Source organism: Hyalella azteca, unplaced genomic scaffold (genome assembly GCF_000764305.2).
Source record: "Hyalella azteca isolate HAZT.00-mixed unplaced genomic scaffold, Hazt_2.0.2 contig8191, whole genome shotgun sequence".
Classification (NCBI taxonomy): Eukaryota; Metazoa; Arthropoda; class Malacostraca; order Amphipoda; family Hyalellidae; genus Hyalella; species Hyalella azteca.
Window position 1 is genome coordinate 133,455 of NW_025938290.1, and position 21,176 is coordinate 154,630.

Here is a 21,176-nt window from a genome sequence, read left to right on the forward strand (position 1 = left end):
ATCCTAGAGCGCATTTCGCCGCTTACAAATTCATGAAACGAACAGGTGAGAACCAGGATTAACCAAAACTAAATTATAAGTAACATGAATGTCAAATATTCACAGTATTTAAAAATAAAATAAAACAATAACTACATACGAATACACTTTCTCTCATCTCTTTAGAGTTAACATAAAACTTGACACCATTTAAATCAAAACAATAACTAAACGCTTACTGAAATGCTCGTGAAGCAACGAAAAAACTGAAAGAAATAATATTATATCGTGCAAATAGGGATAGTTCAAATTAAAAAAAAATTATACGAGGAATGGCAAAAGATAGTAGAAAAATTTTTGAAGGACAAACTTCTTTAGGCTCATCATAAAGGAAATAGTTAAAATTTGAACTAATTCATAACTTTCTCCGCCCGCAGATGCTTCAGTCACCTTGGCAAACGAGTACGAACTTCTGGCCCGGGAACAGAGACGACGAGAGCTGCAGCGGCTGCAACGTCGCAGCGATGAAACGATAGACACTGACATCGTCGAACCGTTGTCTTTCCTCGTAACTCGAATGGTTTAAGTCACACTCATCTGTCACACTCAAATCATGATAAATGAAAATTATTTGAAAATTTATATAGTGCACTGCTATGATTTTAATAATAGTAATTCGGATGCTTAAGGAGCATAAACTTACACAAGGAGTCAGTTGAAACATGCACCTGCTATTTAATGATTTTGTTACTTCAATTGATGATATGGAAACGACAGCGTTCATGCACCAGTAGAAATATCATGACAATGCTGTGTCATACTGATGTTGAGGTGTCACAGGCAGACCGTTATATTCAACTTCTTGAATGTACTGCATTACTTCAGATCGGCTCCTGAATTGCTAGGATAATTAACAAGGATAAACGCGACAAGAAAGAACCATGAAATAATAAATTTGAACAAAATGGGAAAACATTCGAAAGCTTGTTAGGAATGTGGACCAACTACATTTTGAAAAGAACATTTAAAGCCCAAAAGCTATCAGCCCTAAAATAAATCAATGGCTATGATGTAAAAATCGGTAACCCATACCAAAGGTACGATACGATAATCTGGTAAGCTAATACAGTAAGCGATTGTGACTGGACGAAAGGTTATGTAATAGGTACTTGAGATTAGAATGTGTAACTCAAGAGATAGATAGGCTTTGTGAAAATCAAGTCTCATGCGATTTATTAGATGGAGTTGAGCATTAAAAGTCTAACACTGAAGTAGCCGGCATAGGCTATAGGCTGATTCAACCAACGGCGACTATTGGACGATTCAACGGCGGGGAATATTGAAGAATTGTCCTGAATTTGTGATATGTTTTAGCGATTTTCATGTAAAAATTGTATTGACTTAACGTATATGAATTCGAAATATTCCTATGAAATGGAGATAGATAACTGAACTTTGTAGTTGGATGAAAACGGTTTTCGTCATATCAGTCGTGAAGATTGAGAACTCGTGCAGTTGTGATGTGCTTGACGGCATTCAAGTAATTCTATGCGAAACCAAAGTTAAATTTTTTGCGCGATTTAATCCAAAATAGGCAAAAGTATTTACATATTACATAGAACGGAAGACAACTGGCGATCCTACAAATGCAGCTCAATAACGCTTGATCCCTGCAAGTCTAAACTGAATATTGCAGAACAAGTATCGGGCTTGAATTCTTTCAAATCAATAGCATCTAAATGATGGTCATAAGCAGCATTTCAGTCCCTGGCCTTCAGCCCTTTATGTTAAGCAATTTCCCCGTTTTGGAAATTTCCTGAGCGATTTATTAGGTACATTCTGTAATAACTTGAGTCTAATCATGTGATCTCCAAGTCGCAAATAAAAATTGTCGTAAATCGTTGAAAAAAATTGTCCGAACTAATTTGAATCCAACAGATATCAATTTGTCAAGTTCACTAGGCACAAATTCAGTTTGATTCTAATTTTTGTTATTTCGGCAAGTACGCAGTGAAGTTTTAGATCATACATAGTTTTAAATACTTAAAGCCATAAATCCACAGCCACTGCGTAAACCGGCTACACTGAGCAAAACAAGAATGAAACATGGCCCAGATTACAAGAACCACAATATATTAGGCAACAACATTTCCAACTGCTCTGACTCTCGTGTTTACTTCAGCCACCACAAAGACTTAGTTCACGACTGCACGAGCAGACGTTAAAGCAGCGATAGGAACAGCCATGCACCAACATTCATCAAAAAGTACTACTTCAGGTACATCACACTATTTTCGTAGGCATGTAGTAACCGTAGATTCAAGTGCTAATTCTATTCATTTTCACTTCTACTGGAGTGAATAACACAACCGGCAGATTACGAAATTGAATTTATCGTTATTCTAATGCCAGTAATGAATTTCATACAAGATCAACTTGAAAACTCAACATTTATCACTATGATATTTTAAAACTTCAGATATTTCAGGAGGGTTGAATTATCAGAAGGGGAAAGATAGGAGTTAGCCGCCGTGCAAAGTAGATATGAAAATTACAGAATCGTCGGGTTCTAGCTGATAGTCCAGCTCACCAAGCAGTTCCCAGTCAACATCATTGACTAGGACCATGACTCCGTTCCGAATTGAGTCGCCAGAGAAGAAAAGTTCTTCATTCCCAGTGAGAAATCCTGAGTCTTTTTTGAGCCACACGAGAAGCCGGCGGAGCGTCCATACGCGGCTGTCGGTGCTCTTAGACTCGTCGGTCCTGTTGGCTCCATCGGTGATCTTACAGTCGTCGGTCACACAGGAAATGTCGTTCAGATCAACGGTGCGCTGTCGTACGTTGCCAAAGAGGGCTTCAGCACCACCCTGCCAGCCCAGGGTAACTTTCATTGCGCTCGGTTTTTGCTACCACTTTTAATGGAAAAATTGTCTACAAAAATTCTAATTTCAGAAGCTTTCAACAAATATATTCGTCAGGGCTTTTTTTCCAGCAGGTGCGATCGTTCGCTCGTCCCTGGAAGTTTTTCACAGTAAATTTTCTAGGTCACTTCTAAAGCACAACTTTCTCGGAATGGTACAATTTCTGAACATAATACTCTAAAATTTTATCGAAAAAAAATATTACATTACGTATTACCCTCATGCGAACTAAATTGCATTGAGTATGTTCTTATCGTTTATCGATTCAAAATCAATGTGGATGCAGCCAACTGGACTGAGTAGCACTCGACGTCTAGCGTTGCATCGCTTGTACCTGCAGGTATAAGAAAATATTAGAGATTAAATACGAAATTTGTTACGTTATCATCCACATAATCAAATCATAAAGAAATGCAAATCCCTTGATGTACCATGCAAGCGCGAGAAATTCCTGGCAATTTCGTCGACGAACCGCCACTCCAAATTAATTACTGTGATAAACCAATTCACTGATAATTGTGTAACGAAACAGTAAAGAGGTTTATTCGCGCATCAGCAACTAAGCCACTTCACACCGCAAATCACAATATGACCATTACCGTAAAATGGAGTAACTTAGAACGGCGGGGTAACTTAGACCACTTTTCGTTTTTTTTAACAAAAACCCCTACAACTCATAAACTATCTGACATAGAAAATTTTTGTCAATGGGCATTAAAGGCCTAATACTGAGGCTACATAACACAATAGAAAGATTTGAAAAGTTTACATATCTAATAGGTTAAAAAATTAAAAATGTGACCCCCGAAAAAAAGCTATTATTTAAAGCCTGTCAGAGTACCCCCTCCAATTTTTTTATTTTTTGGTTAAATAACTCCAGGTTTTGATGCATTTTAGTAGAACTTTTCTAGTTACATATGCAAATGACAAATTTTAGGAAAGTGTCATAGTTTGCAAATGGGGGGCGACGTCCCCAAATGGGGTAACTTAGACCACCTAATGTCAGCCCTGACGGGGTAACATAGACCGGCTTGGAAGTTAATATAAAATTACCATACATATTTTATGTTTGACAGCCTATTTATGTTTTTTCTTTATGTTTCAGACTCTACAGAGTCTTATATATGGTAATTTTAACTTAATTTCCAAGCCAGTCAATATTACCCTATCGGGGCTGCCATTAGGTAGTCACATTTCCCTCATTATGGGGCGGTGCCCCACATTTGCAAACTATGACACTTTCCTCAAGTTTGTCATTTGCATATGTAACTAGAAGAGTTCTACTACAATGCACCAAAACCTGGAGTTATTTGGAGTTATTTTGCCAAAAAATATAATTGATTTTACCACCCGGTCTAAGTTACCCCAAGGGCTGGGGTAACAAAGACCATCACTTTTTTTGAAATTACATAAAGACTATGAGAGGCAGGAGCCAGCAATTTATGGTGAGTGAAGCTAGAGTATAGACCTGTATTTTGCATGATTCAATTCAAGTTTAATTTAGCTAGTAAAAAATGGCATCATTTATAAAAAAAGTGGTCTAAGTTACCCCATTTTACTGTACTAACAATTTAATGACGATCAGCGAAAATTTTCTAGATTGAAGATTATTCTTGCCCATATGGGCCTCAAACGAATAGCAATCTGAATCTTGCGATAAAGAAGCCATGTTAGCATCTCACTAAGAAGAGGAGAGTTAAAAGAACAGCAACAGAAACGAAGATACTTGTACAGTAGCCCGCACGAAAGAGACAGACGGGAATTGCAATGAATCCTGCCGGCACAGAGAAAGCCTACTAAAGCGAACCCTAATGCCTGCTGAAAAACAGAAACTTGCGTAAGAATGCCTACTGATAGCATCGATTATCAAAAGCGCATAAATATACCTACTAAGAGCGTGGCAGTCTTAATCAATGAAGTCATATCGACTGGTTATTACGGATCATGAAACATTGAATAATATAAATAATTAATATTGTGAATACAGCTTTTGTCGGTCTGATGAACAAGTGCGCACGCAAGACAGCTGAGATCAAGTCTGTTATTTATTACCTATGCAATGAGATAAAAATGCAGAAACACCTGTACAAATGTACTGCGACGCACTGTCTGGCTTGCTTTGTGAACAGAGGCTCGGACAAACGTTACCAAGATCGTCTGATCACCAAACATAAACTTGCAATAATGTATCCATTGCAAACAGAGCGCCTTCATTAGAAGAGTCTCAATACTAACGATGCTTGCAGATGTGTTTGAGTAAAAATGAGGAGCAAAATAAATGAGAACTCTTAACGATCTACATTATACGGGCAAGGTATAGGTATGCATAAATCATTCACACTTGGATAAACAAGGCTTACATTAGAGTGATCATCAACAGTGCAGGGCAGAAACCGTGATAAATAGCATTACAACCATTGTAATGGGAGCATCAACATTCTTGGGCCGGGTTGAAAAACTCGGTATGTTTTCACAATTGTATAAGAGATATTGCATTAAAACATGCGTCTTATCTGACGCAATTATGCTACAAGATAAATTTATGCTGGATATTACCTATTTTCGAAATTATAATTACAAAGCAAAATAAATTCATGAATCGGCACCAAGCTTCATATTTGAATTGCATATTTACGGGGCAAATAATGCTGTAATTTTAAAATCGGACCTGCTCTTTGATCTCCGGCAAGGCAGAAACGGAGCGTTCGATGGCTTCCTGTTGATACGTTAAGTGAGTCACCAACACGCCGAGTTTCTGAGCGTTGTCCCAAGTGCTATCGAGGGTTGCGTCCTGAAATGAGCAACGAAATTTTACTAATGACGGCAGTTTGTGAATTACAATAGAAAAAATAATCGCACCAAAGAATCCCGTGCATCAGAATCATAGATAATACTTTCAAACTTGAATAATTAATTATTAGGTAAGAACCGATTAAGTTACTCGGACATATTACTTAATTTGAAGGCTGTACTTTAAATAAACAAGTTGATGGCGGCAGAATATATACCAGATCCATTGGAAGGATTAGTTTACGGTAAGTTTCTAACAAATTCCATAAGCTTACACAAGGCCGGATGGGCAATAACGAGGAAGAAGCGTTGAAATTTTCAAACGCTGGTTTCGACAAAATAACAACTTTTTCTACGTTGCGAAACAACAATGCTAGCAGGAATAGTTTCACAAAATATTTTATAGGCATTCCAAAAAATCTCACATTAATAACATTTGATCACATACATCATTGTCCATCGAGTATTTTAGTATTCATCAAAGTTCGTGCCTACTAAATTTAGCTCAAAAATGTTTTAAGGGGAGTGAATTGTTATAATGGTGGCAAAATTTCTGTAAAACTCCTTCATACAATTTTTGGGCAAAAATGTTCGAGCGATCGATATTTTAAATTCAAGTTTTGAAACAACAGTTTTAAACACAACAGTTTCGAAAATTTAAATTGCAAGACAACAATCATGCATCATCTAGAGTCAATCATAGATGGCGATTCGGATTAAATCCGAAACGCTTAATTGAAATTCCAATTCTTACATAAAAAAATAATTCTACTAGTACTTTAGTTCTTTTCTAACCATATCCTTCAGGTAAGGTATACTAAAAATATATTTAAAAAATCTAAACGATAGAGGCATACAAATGTACAATTAATTTAAAGAGATGAAAGTCGTTTTACAGGGAAAATTTCTGAATAAAAATATGACAAAAATTAAATAACAAAATGTAACCAAGTAAAACTGGTACACACATGAAACCATTCTGCAAATCACTACCTAAGCCAGTGCAAATACGCAAAAGAGGAGTAAACGAAGACTAGAGTCTTAAGGACCTGTAATGCCATGTTCCGAGCAGCCTTGACAAGGAGATCAGCCGACTGCGATCCTCTCAGCACTTGTCGGCAGATGGAAGCCAAGTTGTTGACATTGACGTGGACTCTTTCACCCAAACGTCTCTTGGAATCGACGAAGAGATTCTTAGCTGATGTACTAGAAGCAGACGCCATAGGACGATCGTTCTCTTCAAATACTTGCTTGTGTTCCGAAGGCAAAGCACTAAAATATCACAAAGCTTGTTTCAACTTTTCAGGGCTAATAATTATCCATGTTGAGCGATTCAACAGTGCAGAGCATAACTACGATGAAAATTTTTGTTCACTGGCACGTCAGTTGACACGTAATATCCCGTGATCGAGAGGATTCTTCGTACAGAGTGTTTCCTGCGTGAACATCACTTTGTTAATAACGTCAAAGTTGATACTACTCAAGGGATGGAGTTAACGATAGACAATCGATACTTGAAAAAATTGCTGCACAAAACGTATACCAATTTTCAGGAGGACCAAAAAACTCGCATAAATAAAAACACGCGGCAACTTAGGGCCGATATTTGTGATTTACGTCGGGGAAGTTTTTCTTCAATGTGACCTAACCGCAAGATTGTAGGACAAGCAACTGTGTAAACGAAGCATCAGTAACACTTAAAGAAAACCAAAATTTACCAATCGAAAAATGGTTACGCGAAAACTTCATAACAAATTGTCGACACCTGTCAATATTTTTACAAAAAAATACAGAAAATTTTTAGTTCCAAGACGGAATATGCTTCAACGAAAAAAGATTCAGGGGATAAAACAAAATCTAATTTTGTAAAATTTATGTGTAACAATCAATTATAAACGAAAAAATTACCTCTAGCCAAAGTTTCAATAATGAGCTTAGAAGTGTAGAAGTAATTCGTCTATCAAACTTGCTCATTTAAAATGACAATAGATTGAGAACATTTAAAGTTTATAATAAATTTTCGAAAGCTGTGAAAAATTTAGTAACAATCAGTACAATACGCATAATTGGCCAATATAAAAGAATTGTTTGTGGACATTGAAATAGTAGGTACCACGTCGAATATTTTGGAGGTTATTTCGCGTTTCTCTTGAAATATAATGAAAACGAGCATTTATAGAAACAGAGACATTGCAGCTAATGGGAGCATCAAACTTTTCAGGACCGTTAAAATTTACTTTGAATCAAAAATACCTATCATATTTCTAAACGTAATATGTGAGGCAGTGTTTCTAAACATTAGTAATAACATAGGAAACACCAGCGTCATTCGCCGACATGGAATCTAGAACGGTTCACGAGAAATAAGATACCCAAGCATCTTTCTTGCTACCGAAACCGATATGTGAAAAATGAAAGTGAAAAAATGCGAACCCAGAATTTTCAAGTCGAATAATATCAGCTTAAACTAAGCAATAAGTCAATAACCTAATTTCTTACATGTTGGCATGCAATATCGATACGTTCAGAAAATTTGCAACACGTAACAGTTGAGACGCATTCTGGGACAAAGTAGGAAAAATTTTAGTTCATTTTGTGGCTGGAAACTTATTGCAAATTCTCCACAAAAATCGACCATTTAATTACGTTTCTACAATTATTTTAATTTGAATCAGTAAGCTAGGTAAAAAACCACTACAATGGAAAAAAACTTGCAATACATGCCAAATTCTTTTACCAAAATGTGATTGCGTAATGTAGGCACGAATTAAACTAGCTTTATAGCTTGATAATCAGCGATTGAAGTGAAACATAATAAGCTTTTATGCAATTTTAACTTGTACTCGGAAAAAATCTAGGTAAATACCAATACACCAGGTAAATCCATTGTAAAGTTATACTCATTAATCCTCAAAACAATCATACTTAGCGGTAGACTAGACCTCAGGAGCATCAACAAGGTCGGTAAAAAAATTGTTGAAATAGAATTACAGTAAATTCAATTAAGAAGACTAGGCTTCAAGAGCATCAAAATAGTTAGGATAGAAATTAAGGCCTTGATTAGATTCATCTCTTAGCACGGCGCCTTCGCGTTCGCAGAGAAGCAGGCGTTCTTTCGCCAACATCAGCGGTAATCCCGCTAGTCTGGCCACTTCTCCTGCAGACACCCCCCTCCAGCGACCCTCTCCAAACCCATCACGTCCACCGCACTCGTTCTCCAACAGATCCCGAGTCTCTTTAACCAGCTTTGCAGTACTCAGCGAAGACAATTGCAACACTTGCACCCCAGACTCGAATGCATGCAAGTTTAGGGGATACTTGGAGTTTTTCATCAGCGAGCAAGCGTTCGCGACGTCTTCAGGCGACAGCAGTTGCATGCCTCGAGCTCGGTTGATGCGACAATATACTTCTGAAAGCAACATCACACCACCTGCTTCTTGAACAGGGATTGTCAGAGCCGACGAGATCTCATTGGCCAGTTTTTTGTGGTATTCGTTGGTAGATCCCACGGCGTCACGCGTGACAGGATCGTCGATACCAAGGCTAAGGAGACACGAACGAAATTGTGTTGTTTCATCGGACGACGAATCATGGCCTTGTTCTTTGATACGAGCTGCGATGTTGTGGGACAAAGCAACCATATCTTTTGCTTGAACCATCAGCTGTTTCAGATCCTCGAATGCACTGGATATGCTCTCATTAGCAGCCTGCTGCTTGGCTTCCAAGGCTCTCTCAATGCCCAGGATGCCCGCACGAGGGGCTTTGGGTGCATTGCCACGAGTAGGGTGGTTTAAAGAAAGATTGCGGAAACTGCTCGATACCCAAGCTCGGTCAGAGAGCACGGCCTGTAATTGTGAAAGGCTTGTCTGTAGGTCCGACTGCCTGATAGCCAACTTGATATGAGCGTTGGAACTTTTCCCCACAGGTCCATCGGGTTGTTCTGGAGGCCTAGGACTCAGGTGTATCACCAACTTTGCACTGGACAAGAATCCGCCTGTTTCTTCTTCCACTAAGACCACCAAGGCCAGCGATAGGCCAAGGGACTTAGATTGAGATGGATGTTTCCACATTAATCGAACATTCGTGATACTCAAATGACCATCTTCATAAGACGTTCGATCGTCGCCGTCATACAGACGCTTACAAGCACAAGAGTACTTTGCCACCTCGCCCGGCATCATAGAGGAATCGGTCCAGTACCAACGATCCATCACAGAGACGCTTGTTTTTGATGGTCAAAAAATGAGTTAGTCAGCAGAAACCTTTTGCATTCAGTCGTCTTCAATCCTTTTATTACTAGCGTCGACTTGATCAAGCTATTTTTATGTAAAATTCGAAAATTTTTCAAATACCACGAAAAAACATTCCACGTGAGGAGTGGTGTAAAATCATCGAGTTTCATCCATCAAAATCCAAAAATCTTCTTTTGAACTAGAATACTATAGGACTCTTGATTTTCAATTGGATCTTAATCTTTGACAAGCGAGCACTATAAGCAATTAAAGTAGGTGCGCTCCATAGAGGCCAAAGTTGACCGAGCAGCATTTACAGTATGAGAGATGAAGCTGCCAGCAAGCAGTCTTGGTATGTCACCTCCCTGCAAAGAAACAAAGAAATTATCAATGAATCTTTGCAAGGAGGTGATGCATAATTAATGAACTGTGCGTTCAATAACTTTGAATTTCAAAATTAATACTTTATTTGAGGGTAAAAAATCTCACCTAATTGTCCAGTCACACAATTTTTTCACAAATAATAAATGTCTAACATTCATGAGGAAACTCATCAATAAAAGGTACAATAGAGAATGATGAAGCCTCAGTTGATGTCAATGGCTGTGCTCACGTCACTACTTGACTCACATAAATATTTATATCTTTTCATAGCACCTAGCAGGAGTCAATTGAGAGCATTGTGCTAGTTTGAAATAAATTAACCCAGCTTATTTATGCAATAAATTTTTCTGAAGTATAACACATGCACATTTTGTTATTGCCCTCCAATGTCTTAACTCATTAAGAAAATTAGAAGATGGTATTTAATATCTTATCTAATATTTATTAGAATCTGCTATACACTGGAATCAATTTTATATATTTTACACAATTCATTAAGTGCAGTAAATATTGTCAATCATGAGGATTTCAAGCTTTACTATTGATCATTTTTCCAAGCTCCAGTAAACAAAATTTAGGAAAGGTGGTTGATAACAGGATAGGCACATACAGGGGCTAGACAAAATAAAAAAGTTAGGCCACCTTTTGCGGCAATTCTGCAAGGTATTGATCAATTGTTTACAAAGGGATTTTAACCCATTCTTCAGTTAAAACTTCCTATAGCTCTTTTAAAGAGACGATGGCGGCGGTAATTGACTTCTGACCTGGATCTTCAAAATTTATCATAAATGCTCAATAATATTCAGGTCTGGTGATTGTGGTGGCCAAATGAGATGCCCAACCTTATTAGAATGTTCATGTCATTTTTTAATAATTCCAGCTGTGTGGATTATCATCTTGAAAGATCGCATTCTCCTCCAGAAACAGTGAACAGTTGAATCATTGAATGAACTTGGTTCTCCAAAATTTCTAAATAGCCATGGCTGTTGATCCTTCCATGAAGAAAAATCATTGATCCACAGGATTTCCAAGAAATAGCAACCCGGATCCCTTGCCATGTAATACGGTTGGGAGGAGGCAGTCAGGGTCAAATGACTCTTTCAGCTGTCTCCAAATGTTGACTGTCAGAAGTTGGAAATTAGGTAAATGATGATTTGTCAGAGAAAATCATATTTTTCCACTGCCTGAGGGACCCATTATAGAGGTTTTTACACCACTCTTAATGCTTAGAAGCATTTGTTTTTGAAACCGAAGGTTTTCTAACTGCAGCGCTTCCATAGAATCCAGATCTGTACTGTCTTTATGGAATCCAGGTTCTGTAGGTGTCCATTGAGGTCTGCAGCAATTTCAACAGCCCTGGTCTTTTGATTGTCCCTCACAATTTGATTTAGGTACCAACAGGCAACAGTCTATCAGAAAACTTCAATTTTTGGCTTGTCCTGTGCTTTGCTGAGGACGTTTTTCCTTCTCTTTCAAAAGCAGTCATTACTATTGAGACAGTACCTCTCGAAACGTCAAGCAATCAGGAAGTTTCTGTCCCACTAGCACCTGCTACACGGGCACCCATGATTTGGCCTCTTTGAAAGTCAAAGAAGTTTGCCATTTATAGGTTATAAGTTAGGTTGCAGACACACAAATTTACTTAAAATATCTGTGCAATAATAAAATATAAATTAAGAGCAGTAATAAACAAAACATAAAAATACATCACGTTTTTATTGTTAAAAAACATGTTAAAAAATTATGTCCAAATATCAGGTGTTTCCCTTATTTTGTCCAACCCCTGTATATTGTGATAATTTTTCTGGGACCAGGACAAAAATTATCGTAACAGTAGAATTTTCTGACTCACTACTTCAACAATTAACACTTGTAAAGTTATACTTCATTCTGAATATGAAATCTAAAAAAATAATTAAATTTAAAATTGTTTATTTGAACTTAACAAGTTGACTACGATTGCTTCATCTTGTAATATTATTTCATTTTTTGTACTTTTTTTCAAGCAGGGTTGCCAGACGGTCATTTTTTCCGGACAAATTCCGTGATTTAGTGTTTCTCAATTGCGTTGGCCGGCTAAAATTTATGATAGGAGTACTTCCTAATTAAATTTTATATACTGCAAAAAGAAAATAAATGGAATTTTAATAGCGGAACCTACAAATAAACTAGTATACATTGAATTATCGATCTTTTTTTGCCTTTTTAGCGCATTTTCTCATTTATGGAAAAAATGCACTGTTGTGCTTGCCATGTCCGTCTGTCCGTCCGTCTGTCCGTGACCTCAAGTTTTTGTCAAAGAGAAAATGCGCGCTCTGTCACTCACTGCAGTGAGTACCTACTGAGTTATATATTTTGTTCTCGGATTTGGCCAATTTTAGACAACCTGAATTATGTACCACTAACTCCTGGAGAAATACATTTCATGGTATGCATATGTACCAATATGTAGTCAATGTGTTAACTGAAATTTTAAAAATCAATTATTTAAATTCAAACTTTGGTTGGTCAGAAGTTCTGTCTCCTGTCACTACCCCACTCCTCCCCAAAAAACCAGGCACCCTTCGACAAGACCAATAAGTACAGCCAATCCTAGAATTGCACTATGGCTGTGTGATCAGTCCTTACCATGGTGGCAAACCAGACTTTTTTAGACTACCTTTTTGAATCTAGTATACCAATAAAGTTAAGTGGGCCAATAAAGTATCCTATCTAGTGGATCAATAAAGTATCCTGAATATCAGCATTATCATATAGTTATTGAATAAAATGTTCAACTAGATAAGGGGCTTGAAAAATTACCCGTTTTCTGAAAACTCTCAAGGTTTGCCATAATGATCCATACTAGCAATCTCTGAGGATCTCCTGCCCTGCTTGCAGCCTCCTGAAAATGTCTCTTGCTCTTGGCTTGTGCTCTCTCTAAGAAAGATTGAAAGTAGGAAGAAGCACAGGCTGGAATTCTGCAAGTAATTCCAACCAATCACAGCTGGAAATGGACAAGTATCTGCCAAAAAACGACAAACTTAATACACTCATAAAGTTTGTCATTTTTGGTGGATACATGTTCTTTTCCAGCTGTGATTGGTTAAGATGTCATCCACTCCAGACTGTGGTTGGTTTTGGGATTGTTAACTAGTGAGGAAAATGTCTAATCTTTGAACTGCGACTGGATTTTTGAAGCAGTAGTTTTATGTATTTGCAAGCTGTGAATTCCATATCCCAGCCATAAAGAGCCATTTATGAGCTGCAAACTCATTTGTAAAGTCCTTTTCACATGTTTTCTCATATCTCTAATTTTACCCTAGAACCAGCATTACAGCAACAAGAACATATGTCTTTGCATTAGAAGCAACTCAACAAGCAATATGTTTTGTGTACATTTTCATTGAAGAATAAACACAGTTATAATGCAGTCTGACCTGACCCGCAACTATGTGATCTACAACGAAATGTTTTGGTTTGACTCATTATGCAGGATTTTTCAACTGCAGCATGGTGCTAAGAACTGCAGAAGCTGAAAATTTTGTGAAATTACATGTCTGTGAACAAGAATTTTTTCAATCAAACAAAAATACATTGCATTATAGCTGCAAGATTTCATATCTACTGATATTATATGACTTTGGAGTCTTTGAGCATTAGAGCCACAATATTTCAGAAAAAATTAGACTTTTCCCAACTAGATGGTGATTGGTGATGTCATCCTATGATCCCATCCAGATTCCAGACTGATTGGTTGTGTGATGGCCTTTTCAATATACTATTTGTTATGGTTAATTTAGTACTCCTCTAGAAACAAACACTGCATGTGAAATACCGTAATCATTTTTACCAATAATTTTTGGAAAATTCAACCTAATATACCAAATTTGAATTGGAAGGATGGCTTCTTTTCCATTCTGAAGAATTGGGCTGCTTGGACAGCCATACCACCAGGGTGCAGAAAGTGGGTGAATATCAAAACTGACAAAAGATCTTTGGTGATGCATCGAGCAAAATTTATGCCTTCAGAAGATCTTGCCAACACATTTGGATTAAAATTATTGCACTTTAGAAATTACTTTGAAATTATTGTAAATCTGAAAGACTGCAAGCACAAACAGTAAGGTTTCCGGTGCATTGGATGGATCAGGATGCAATGAAGCTTGTCCAGAAATCAGTTGCAATGAGTAAGTGTTGCAGTGTGTGGAGACACACTGTGGAAGTCCAGAGGGGTACATAATACGTATATTAACTGGTAAACATAGCAAATCAGAAAAAATGACCTAAAAATCTGGAAAGGCCAGCATCCTTTCAGTCCATCATCATCACTGATAAGTCTCTACAAGCTGTCACAGCTGTTTCAGTGGAAAAAACAGAGCTTACATCACCACAGTAACAAGGATCCAATCAACGCTTGAATGCATCCAATCTCACAGTCACATGAATCCAATCATTGCTAGAATGTGTGCAAGTCAGTCACAGTCACAAGAATCCAATTAGCATCAGAACATGTGCAACATCACAGCCACTGGAATCCAATCAGCGTTAGAAAGCTAGAAAGGACCAACCCAAATGCACACAATGTTAATGCACTGATGCTAATTTAATGCATAATGCCACGCTTCTTATTTCAATTGTGTAATGCAATAATGTAGTTATGTCACTATTGATTGAAATTGCAAAGAATAACATCTTCACGGTGTACATTCACTCACAAATACATGAAAAACTGCCTATGATTCAATCCACAAATACAAAACTGATCACAGATGCACTCAGCTGAGACACGCAGACTCCTTCCGTTGCGATCAGGAATACCAACCGAACAAAAAACAATAACAAAGAAGGTAGCAGGGATACCAACCATCAATATACTCATGTGAAAAAATGATTCAAATTCTTCTATATTACAAATTTATCAGTAACTGACATTCAACAGAATGGTTTAATAACTTTCATAATTGTTATACATGCATGCATACGGAATCAATCGTGTGCAACAGACTAGGTGGTGGGAATCTAATAAAGGTTAGTGGTTCCTGGTTAGCTCTCATTACGCAATTTGTGGGCTAGGTAACTACAGTGCATTAACTGCAGATAAAGCTCCCAAACTTTGAGATGATAATTTAGTGAAAACTTTATGTGATATATTGTGAGCCTTCTAAAGTTGTAATAATGAAGAAATCGCAAGTTTCACAGAATCTAAAGGTTTGAATGCTGAATTTTCAAGTATATTCTAGTCAGTCAACTGAGTCAAGTGTCATGTTGTGCATTGCCTTTTCTTTGCAAAGTTTCTCCAATTGCCAATGAGTTTATCCTCAATTTAAAAGCGGACATAAAAATACGTGTAATAAATGTTTTTATATTCAATTTGAAACCATAATGTTAACAGTAATTAGTATTTCCTTCTATGGATCCCCCTTGCTTATCTGTGGGACCATGACTGGACCGTGAGTGGCATAGTGACCTTCTCTGTGTTGCCTGACGTAACGTTCATGCCAATTGCCAAGGCCAATTTCTGACAGCTTACAAACCTGTTTCTAGTTGCCTGAAACATTTTTTTCAAAGGCATAATGCTTTTCTTCAAGTGAACCACTAATCTTAGAATTCCACCCTGGTGGAGAGTAAGGGATATACTATCAAAGTTGCTTGCAGCATTTTCTTATTAAAAATTACCTGGCAACGTTTTGGGCTAAAAATCCATATCTTGGTGATGCTGTTTGCAAACCCTGCACCCTGGCCATACTGTACCAGGAAATTAGGCTGACTGGCTGAGACCATCATCACCATTCATGACCATAAATAAGACAGAAATGCTTGAGCTTGCACAGTTGCATTTGCCTGCTTTTTATGGCCAGTGCAAAAATTCTCAAAAAAAACCTGTGTGCCTAGTACTGCCCTAGTGCCTACTATCCATAGTGACAAACCACAGATTTTTTTAGAATCAGTTAATTTTTAATTTCCTCATTTACTCACAATTTAAACTAATTTTTTATGAATGATTAATGCAGGTATCCAGGATACTTTACTGGTCTACCGTCAAATGGGGCTACCCGGGACGGGCGGGATAACTCGGTACAGTCCTCCGACACAGAGTAAAACTGTTTTAGTAGCAAAACTAATTGGAATAATGTAAAACTAAATATAGTGGTGATAACGTCAACATTTTTCCTATCTATGTTGTATAAAGGAAGTTCAAAAATACTAAATTTACTAGCTTCGAAAAATTCCTGAAAAAATGGTGAAAAATGATATTTTGAAAAGTTGCTTCTGCTAAGGTCTGTAGTAAAAAAAATATTTGCCGTATTAAAAAATTTTGCTTAGAAAAAAGTGGCAGACAAGTGTCAGCATGAAAACTTTATTTGCGGAATTTACATACCTCAATCCAAAAGAAAATGGCGGCCATTTCTGCACGGGGGGGCTACTCGGGACACCCCAGGGGCTATTCGGAACACCCCCAAAAACGCATTTACAGTAGAACCTCAGTTAGCAAAGGCTCCAGTCAAGAAAAAAATTGGTTAAAAACAAAGAAAATTGATTACATTTACCTCGCTCAGCAAAAAAAAATTCACTTATCAAGAAATTAGTGCATCATCGGTCATCACAAAATTGTGCATAGAAAGTCATATATATATATAGAATTGTGCACCAGGCATCATAGAATGAAATGTAATTGACCTAAACTATGATTTATTTCTCCAAAAACATATGATGGTTGTCACTAAAACATTCCTTTCTGTTTCAAGTATGTTTTTCAGTCTTTTTTTTATTGTAAATTCACTTAAGCCAATTAAAATGGTGTGAAATTACAAGCCGTCCTGTAAGCTTACAGATACAGAAAAAATGCTATAAGGCTGCTGATATGAAGCTTGCAGTGAACAAGGTTGTTGTGAATGCTCAATGGCATGTTCATGGATACGGTAATATTGCATCAATAATACGGTAATATTGCATCAATAATACGGTAATTAATGTATATGGTAAAATCACATCAAGAAATGAAAACAAGTAAAAATTACAGAAAATGTCATTTATTCTACCTCTACATCATCTACAATGAAAAAGGAGGACTTCAGAGTTCAGAGTACTGTTAGTCTGTTAGTAATGGATGAGTACACTCTGCATGCTTCAAATGCTTTAAAATGAAGTTTTATTCCAATTTCCAAGTGTTCCGAGTGACCCCGTTTGACGGGGCTACTCGGGACACTTTTTTTGCTTCTGGCACCTTACCAATAGCATATGGAATTTTTTAGGAGAAACCATGAGATAGCCCTTGCAAAGAGCTTTGAAATGAGCCTAAACTTATTTATGAAATGTTTCATGGTAAGAAATTATGAATGAAAAACGTTCGAAATTGTCCCGAGTAGCCCCGGTTGGCAGCAGTATGGAATTCTGTATAGATAATATATTATCATGTTAACAAAAGAAAATGTATCGGAAAATTTACCACCTTACACCTTCCACCGAAGTGACAATTGATACTCAATTACTCATACTCTTACACTGAGCTCGTCAGAAACTGCGGACACCGGACAGCTGCACTTCCTCTAACTCGCTTGCGTGTGGTTCGAAAACCGATAAAAAGTCGGCGACTCTTCCCTCCAATACATCACTAGTCGTGTATCCGTATCAACAAATTTTGTAATGAATATGTTCCAAAATAAACTTTCACAGAAAATTCTCACGATTTCACCAATACCAACAAAGTTCTCAAATCCACATGGAATGATGGGATAAACTGCTAATCTTTCATGGTGTATGGCAACATTGTGTTGACTGTTGACATTAGACAAGACGGTGTCAGACACCTTGTTTTGGTCTTGTAAAGTTCAATTTCATAATAAATAGATTTGATCCACATTTCACAGTGACATTTAAATGATGGAAAATTATTTAAAAATTTAAACACCAATTGATACGCTTCTAAATACGAATTTATTCATGTTTTCACCCTATAATGTCGAATTTGTCTTAATAACTTCACTTCACTTCAAATCCTGAATGATTTTGTCTCCCATGGCGAGTTTTCGAATGTCTTGTGTCTTTTAGAAAACGTTGGTTGTTTATAAGCAGTAATTATTTTATTTTAATGAACCAAAGAAAGTTTAGTCACCGAAGTGACAAAATCATTAAATCTAAAATATTAAGTTATATGAGTGAGATCATCAATTATCAAAGAAACTGTAAGAAAAAAAATTGTTGTTTTTGATGTAAAAGAATGTTTTTAATTTAAAAGAAATGAAATAGGTACTTGATTTTCAGAAATACGATGCAAAAATTAATGATCCCTATTAAAATTCAACAGACGCAACTCATTCAGAATTAAATTGAAAAAGTTGGTACGGTACCTATTTGAAATTTATGATTTTACAAATTGCTTAATTGAACGCAGTGCAGAAATTCAAGATCACCTATGGGTATGAATTTAAGTCTCATGACTGGAGATCTCAAAATTTATTGTACTACCACGTATGTTTGATACATAAGCTTTTTGTCCTTTTGATGAACAGAGTTTATTTAGGTTCTATTGACTGTAATAGGTAGAATGATGCGACATATTTGCGGCCATCCAACGATCGGTTGACGGCTTTGACTCTTGATACCACTGTACAAATATTGCGGTGGACACATCTTCCAGAAGTTTCAATGCAAAGATTCTTATTTAAAGGATAATAAATCGATTCGTAGTTGTTTACTCGAATTACTCCCACCTATAGATATAAATGAACATTATTCAATTTATTTTAAACGTTTTTCATGAATTCACATTAAAATATTTATTTTGAAATCAAGCATGTCAAAGTAACGAAATAATTTGTTATAGTTTTAGGCTTCCGAAAATATTTCAAATCTCTATCAGAAATATCATAATTAATCATTCTCTTGCATTGACTATATTAGCGTTATGATCCGTGCGCCGCTGCCGCAATCGTCATTTGTTTTCGCAGTTGCATGCCGGGCGACTGCTTTTGTTGTTCTATGTATTCTCGTGTTTAGTGTGTGCATCATCGAAAAGTCTGCTTGACAGCGTAGTCACGGTAGCTGTAATTACTTTATTAAGTTTACTTCTTTGCAGTCATATTAAGAGACAAATCTTTAACAAACTAATACTTTGTATACTTTTAATTTTTGAGTGAAAGCTGCGCCTGCAGCCTTGCTGGCACGCAACATTTCCAAGTGAATTACCTTATAGAAACTTAGCATACCCATACGTGTTTTAAGCCTATAAGAAGTTCATTTTTTTGCCTAAAATAATGTTGTATTGAAAAACTGGAGTAGGTGTATTGGGAATAATATATGAACTGTCAATATTAGAATTCCATCCTGGTTGGCAGTATATATAGGACTCATAAATGAACTTGAGACTCAGACTCTCAGTGAGTAACTGTAAGTTAAGAGAGTCTAAAAAACTCTCTGATTTGCCACTATGTGAGTACTGCCTACAACTACAAGTTTCAAATATTCTCTTAGTCTTTGAAGTTTTAACCCACAATTTTTGGACTAATTCTTTCCAATAATCCAGATTGGCTCAAATGGCTCCTATTCAAGTTCTCTGTTTGGTTAATGGTTATAAACCTGTATCAAACTGTCACCTACTCAAGTCTCAAGAGTCAAAACAAAAGAGAACATTTGCAGTCTGAGTCACAGACTCACAGACGTCACAGTTAATGATGAAATTATAACAAAATATCAACTTGCATAGTGGCAAAGCAGAGAGTTTTTTAGACTCTCCTACAAGTTCAATTTTGATTACTTATAAGTAGACCAGTAAACTCGAGTAAAGTATCATGGAATATGGATACCATACCAGCATTATCATACTTAAGAAATTGATTTAAATATTGAGTAATTGAGGAAATTAAAAATGCACTGATTCTAAAAAATCTCTGGTTTGCCAGTATCAAGTCTGCTGCCTGCATGTTTTTACAATTTTTTTGGAAGACTTAGGTATTAGCTACTCACAGTTATGATTATGAACACTGATAGACTGACTAGTAGACAAGCCTGACAAGGTATTGATAAATAGATATGATACCTAGTACCTAGTAGGCTAGTACCTACTAATAATTGGACACAAAAATCAGTAATATTTCACATTAATTTAGAATCTTGCAGCTCAATTATGCAGTTTTGATACCTTGTTAAGAATTAGGAGATTATTGATGGACAGAGAAATTAGTGGATCAAAAACTATCAGACAACTGAGACAAGCTTTACTCACGGCTTGAAAATTCCCATGAAATGAGCACTGCCAATTTGCAGTCTATGGTAGACTGCACAGTGGCAGTGCTCACACGATGGACTGCCAAGTGCCAACCTGCCTCAGCAGCCAGCCAGTGGCACCGCCATCGTTTTTTTTACTATGTTATGTTAATGTATAATGCGAGTTGCAACTTTGAACTTGCATGAAGTTGCAAGCGCCAAGCGAGTCAAGTGCGGAGCGGTATATAAGCCACTAAAAATTAACACTGTAGTAAGACACAACATATAGACAGTTACGAAGGCAACTCATTTAGAACACACTCACCCGCTTACAAATGCCTGAGCAAGGCTTGATGTTCGGCCCTTGATCAACGTGATTAATCGGCGAAATGACTTTCTGCACTCTGCAGCTAAAGCTAATATGTGGCGAAACAAGCTCAATATGGTACGACGCAAAAATGTAAAAGTATTGGTTCACTAAAGGAACACGTTATTTCTGAGTATTCTGGTATATACGTTGAACATAATGACTAACTTCTACTCATAAATAGAATATTTAACCGTTTCAAATTTATTTTTTTTTTCAATAAAAATGTCGCTCTCAAACGCTTAGGTGTTTTTTTACAACTCTTGCTACACGTCGCATAACATGGTCAAATCAGAACCGATCTTGACATAATTAACA

The 21,176-nt window shown here is 36.8% G+C and overlaps 1 protein-coding gene across 3 annotated transcripts; it reads right to left on the bottom strand.

The window, feature by feature from the left end:
- Positions 1-783: 783 nt before the first annotated feature.
- Positions 784-20,880, bottom strand: LOC108679699 (ubiquitin-related modifier 1 homolog). Of its 3 annotated transcripts, XM_018168408.2 has the most exons (4): positions 20,817-20,880; positions 6,740-7,126; positions 5,569-5,691; positions 2,866-3,234 (listed from the first exon to the last, which is right to left on the bottom strand). In XM_018168408.2, the coding sequence occupies exons 2-4, from the start codon at positions 6,911-6,913 to the stop codon at positions 3,214-3,216; spliced, it is 318 nt and encodes a 105-aa protein (XP_018023897.1). In that variant the 5' UTR covers positions 6,914-7,126; positions 20,817-20,880; the 3' UTR covers positions 2,866-3,213. The 3 variants fall into 3 exon arrangements, with proteins under 3 accessions (XP_018023898.1, XP_018023897.1, XP_047737482.1); XM_018168409.2 differs by lacking the exons at positions 5,569-5,691; positions 6,740-7,126 and having other exon boundaries at positions 784-3,234; positions 20,817-20,873; XM_047881526.1 differs by lacking the exons at positions 2,866-3,234; positions 5,569-5,691; positions 6,740-7,126 and adding an exon at positions 7,426-10,287 and having other exon boundaries at positions 20,817-20,876.
- Positions 20,881-21,176: the final 296 nt, after the last annotated feature.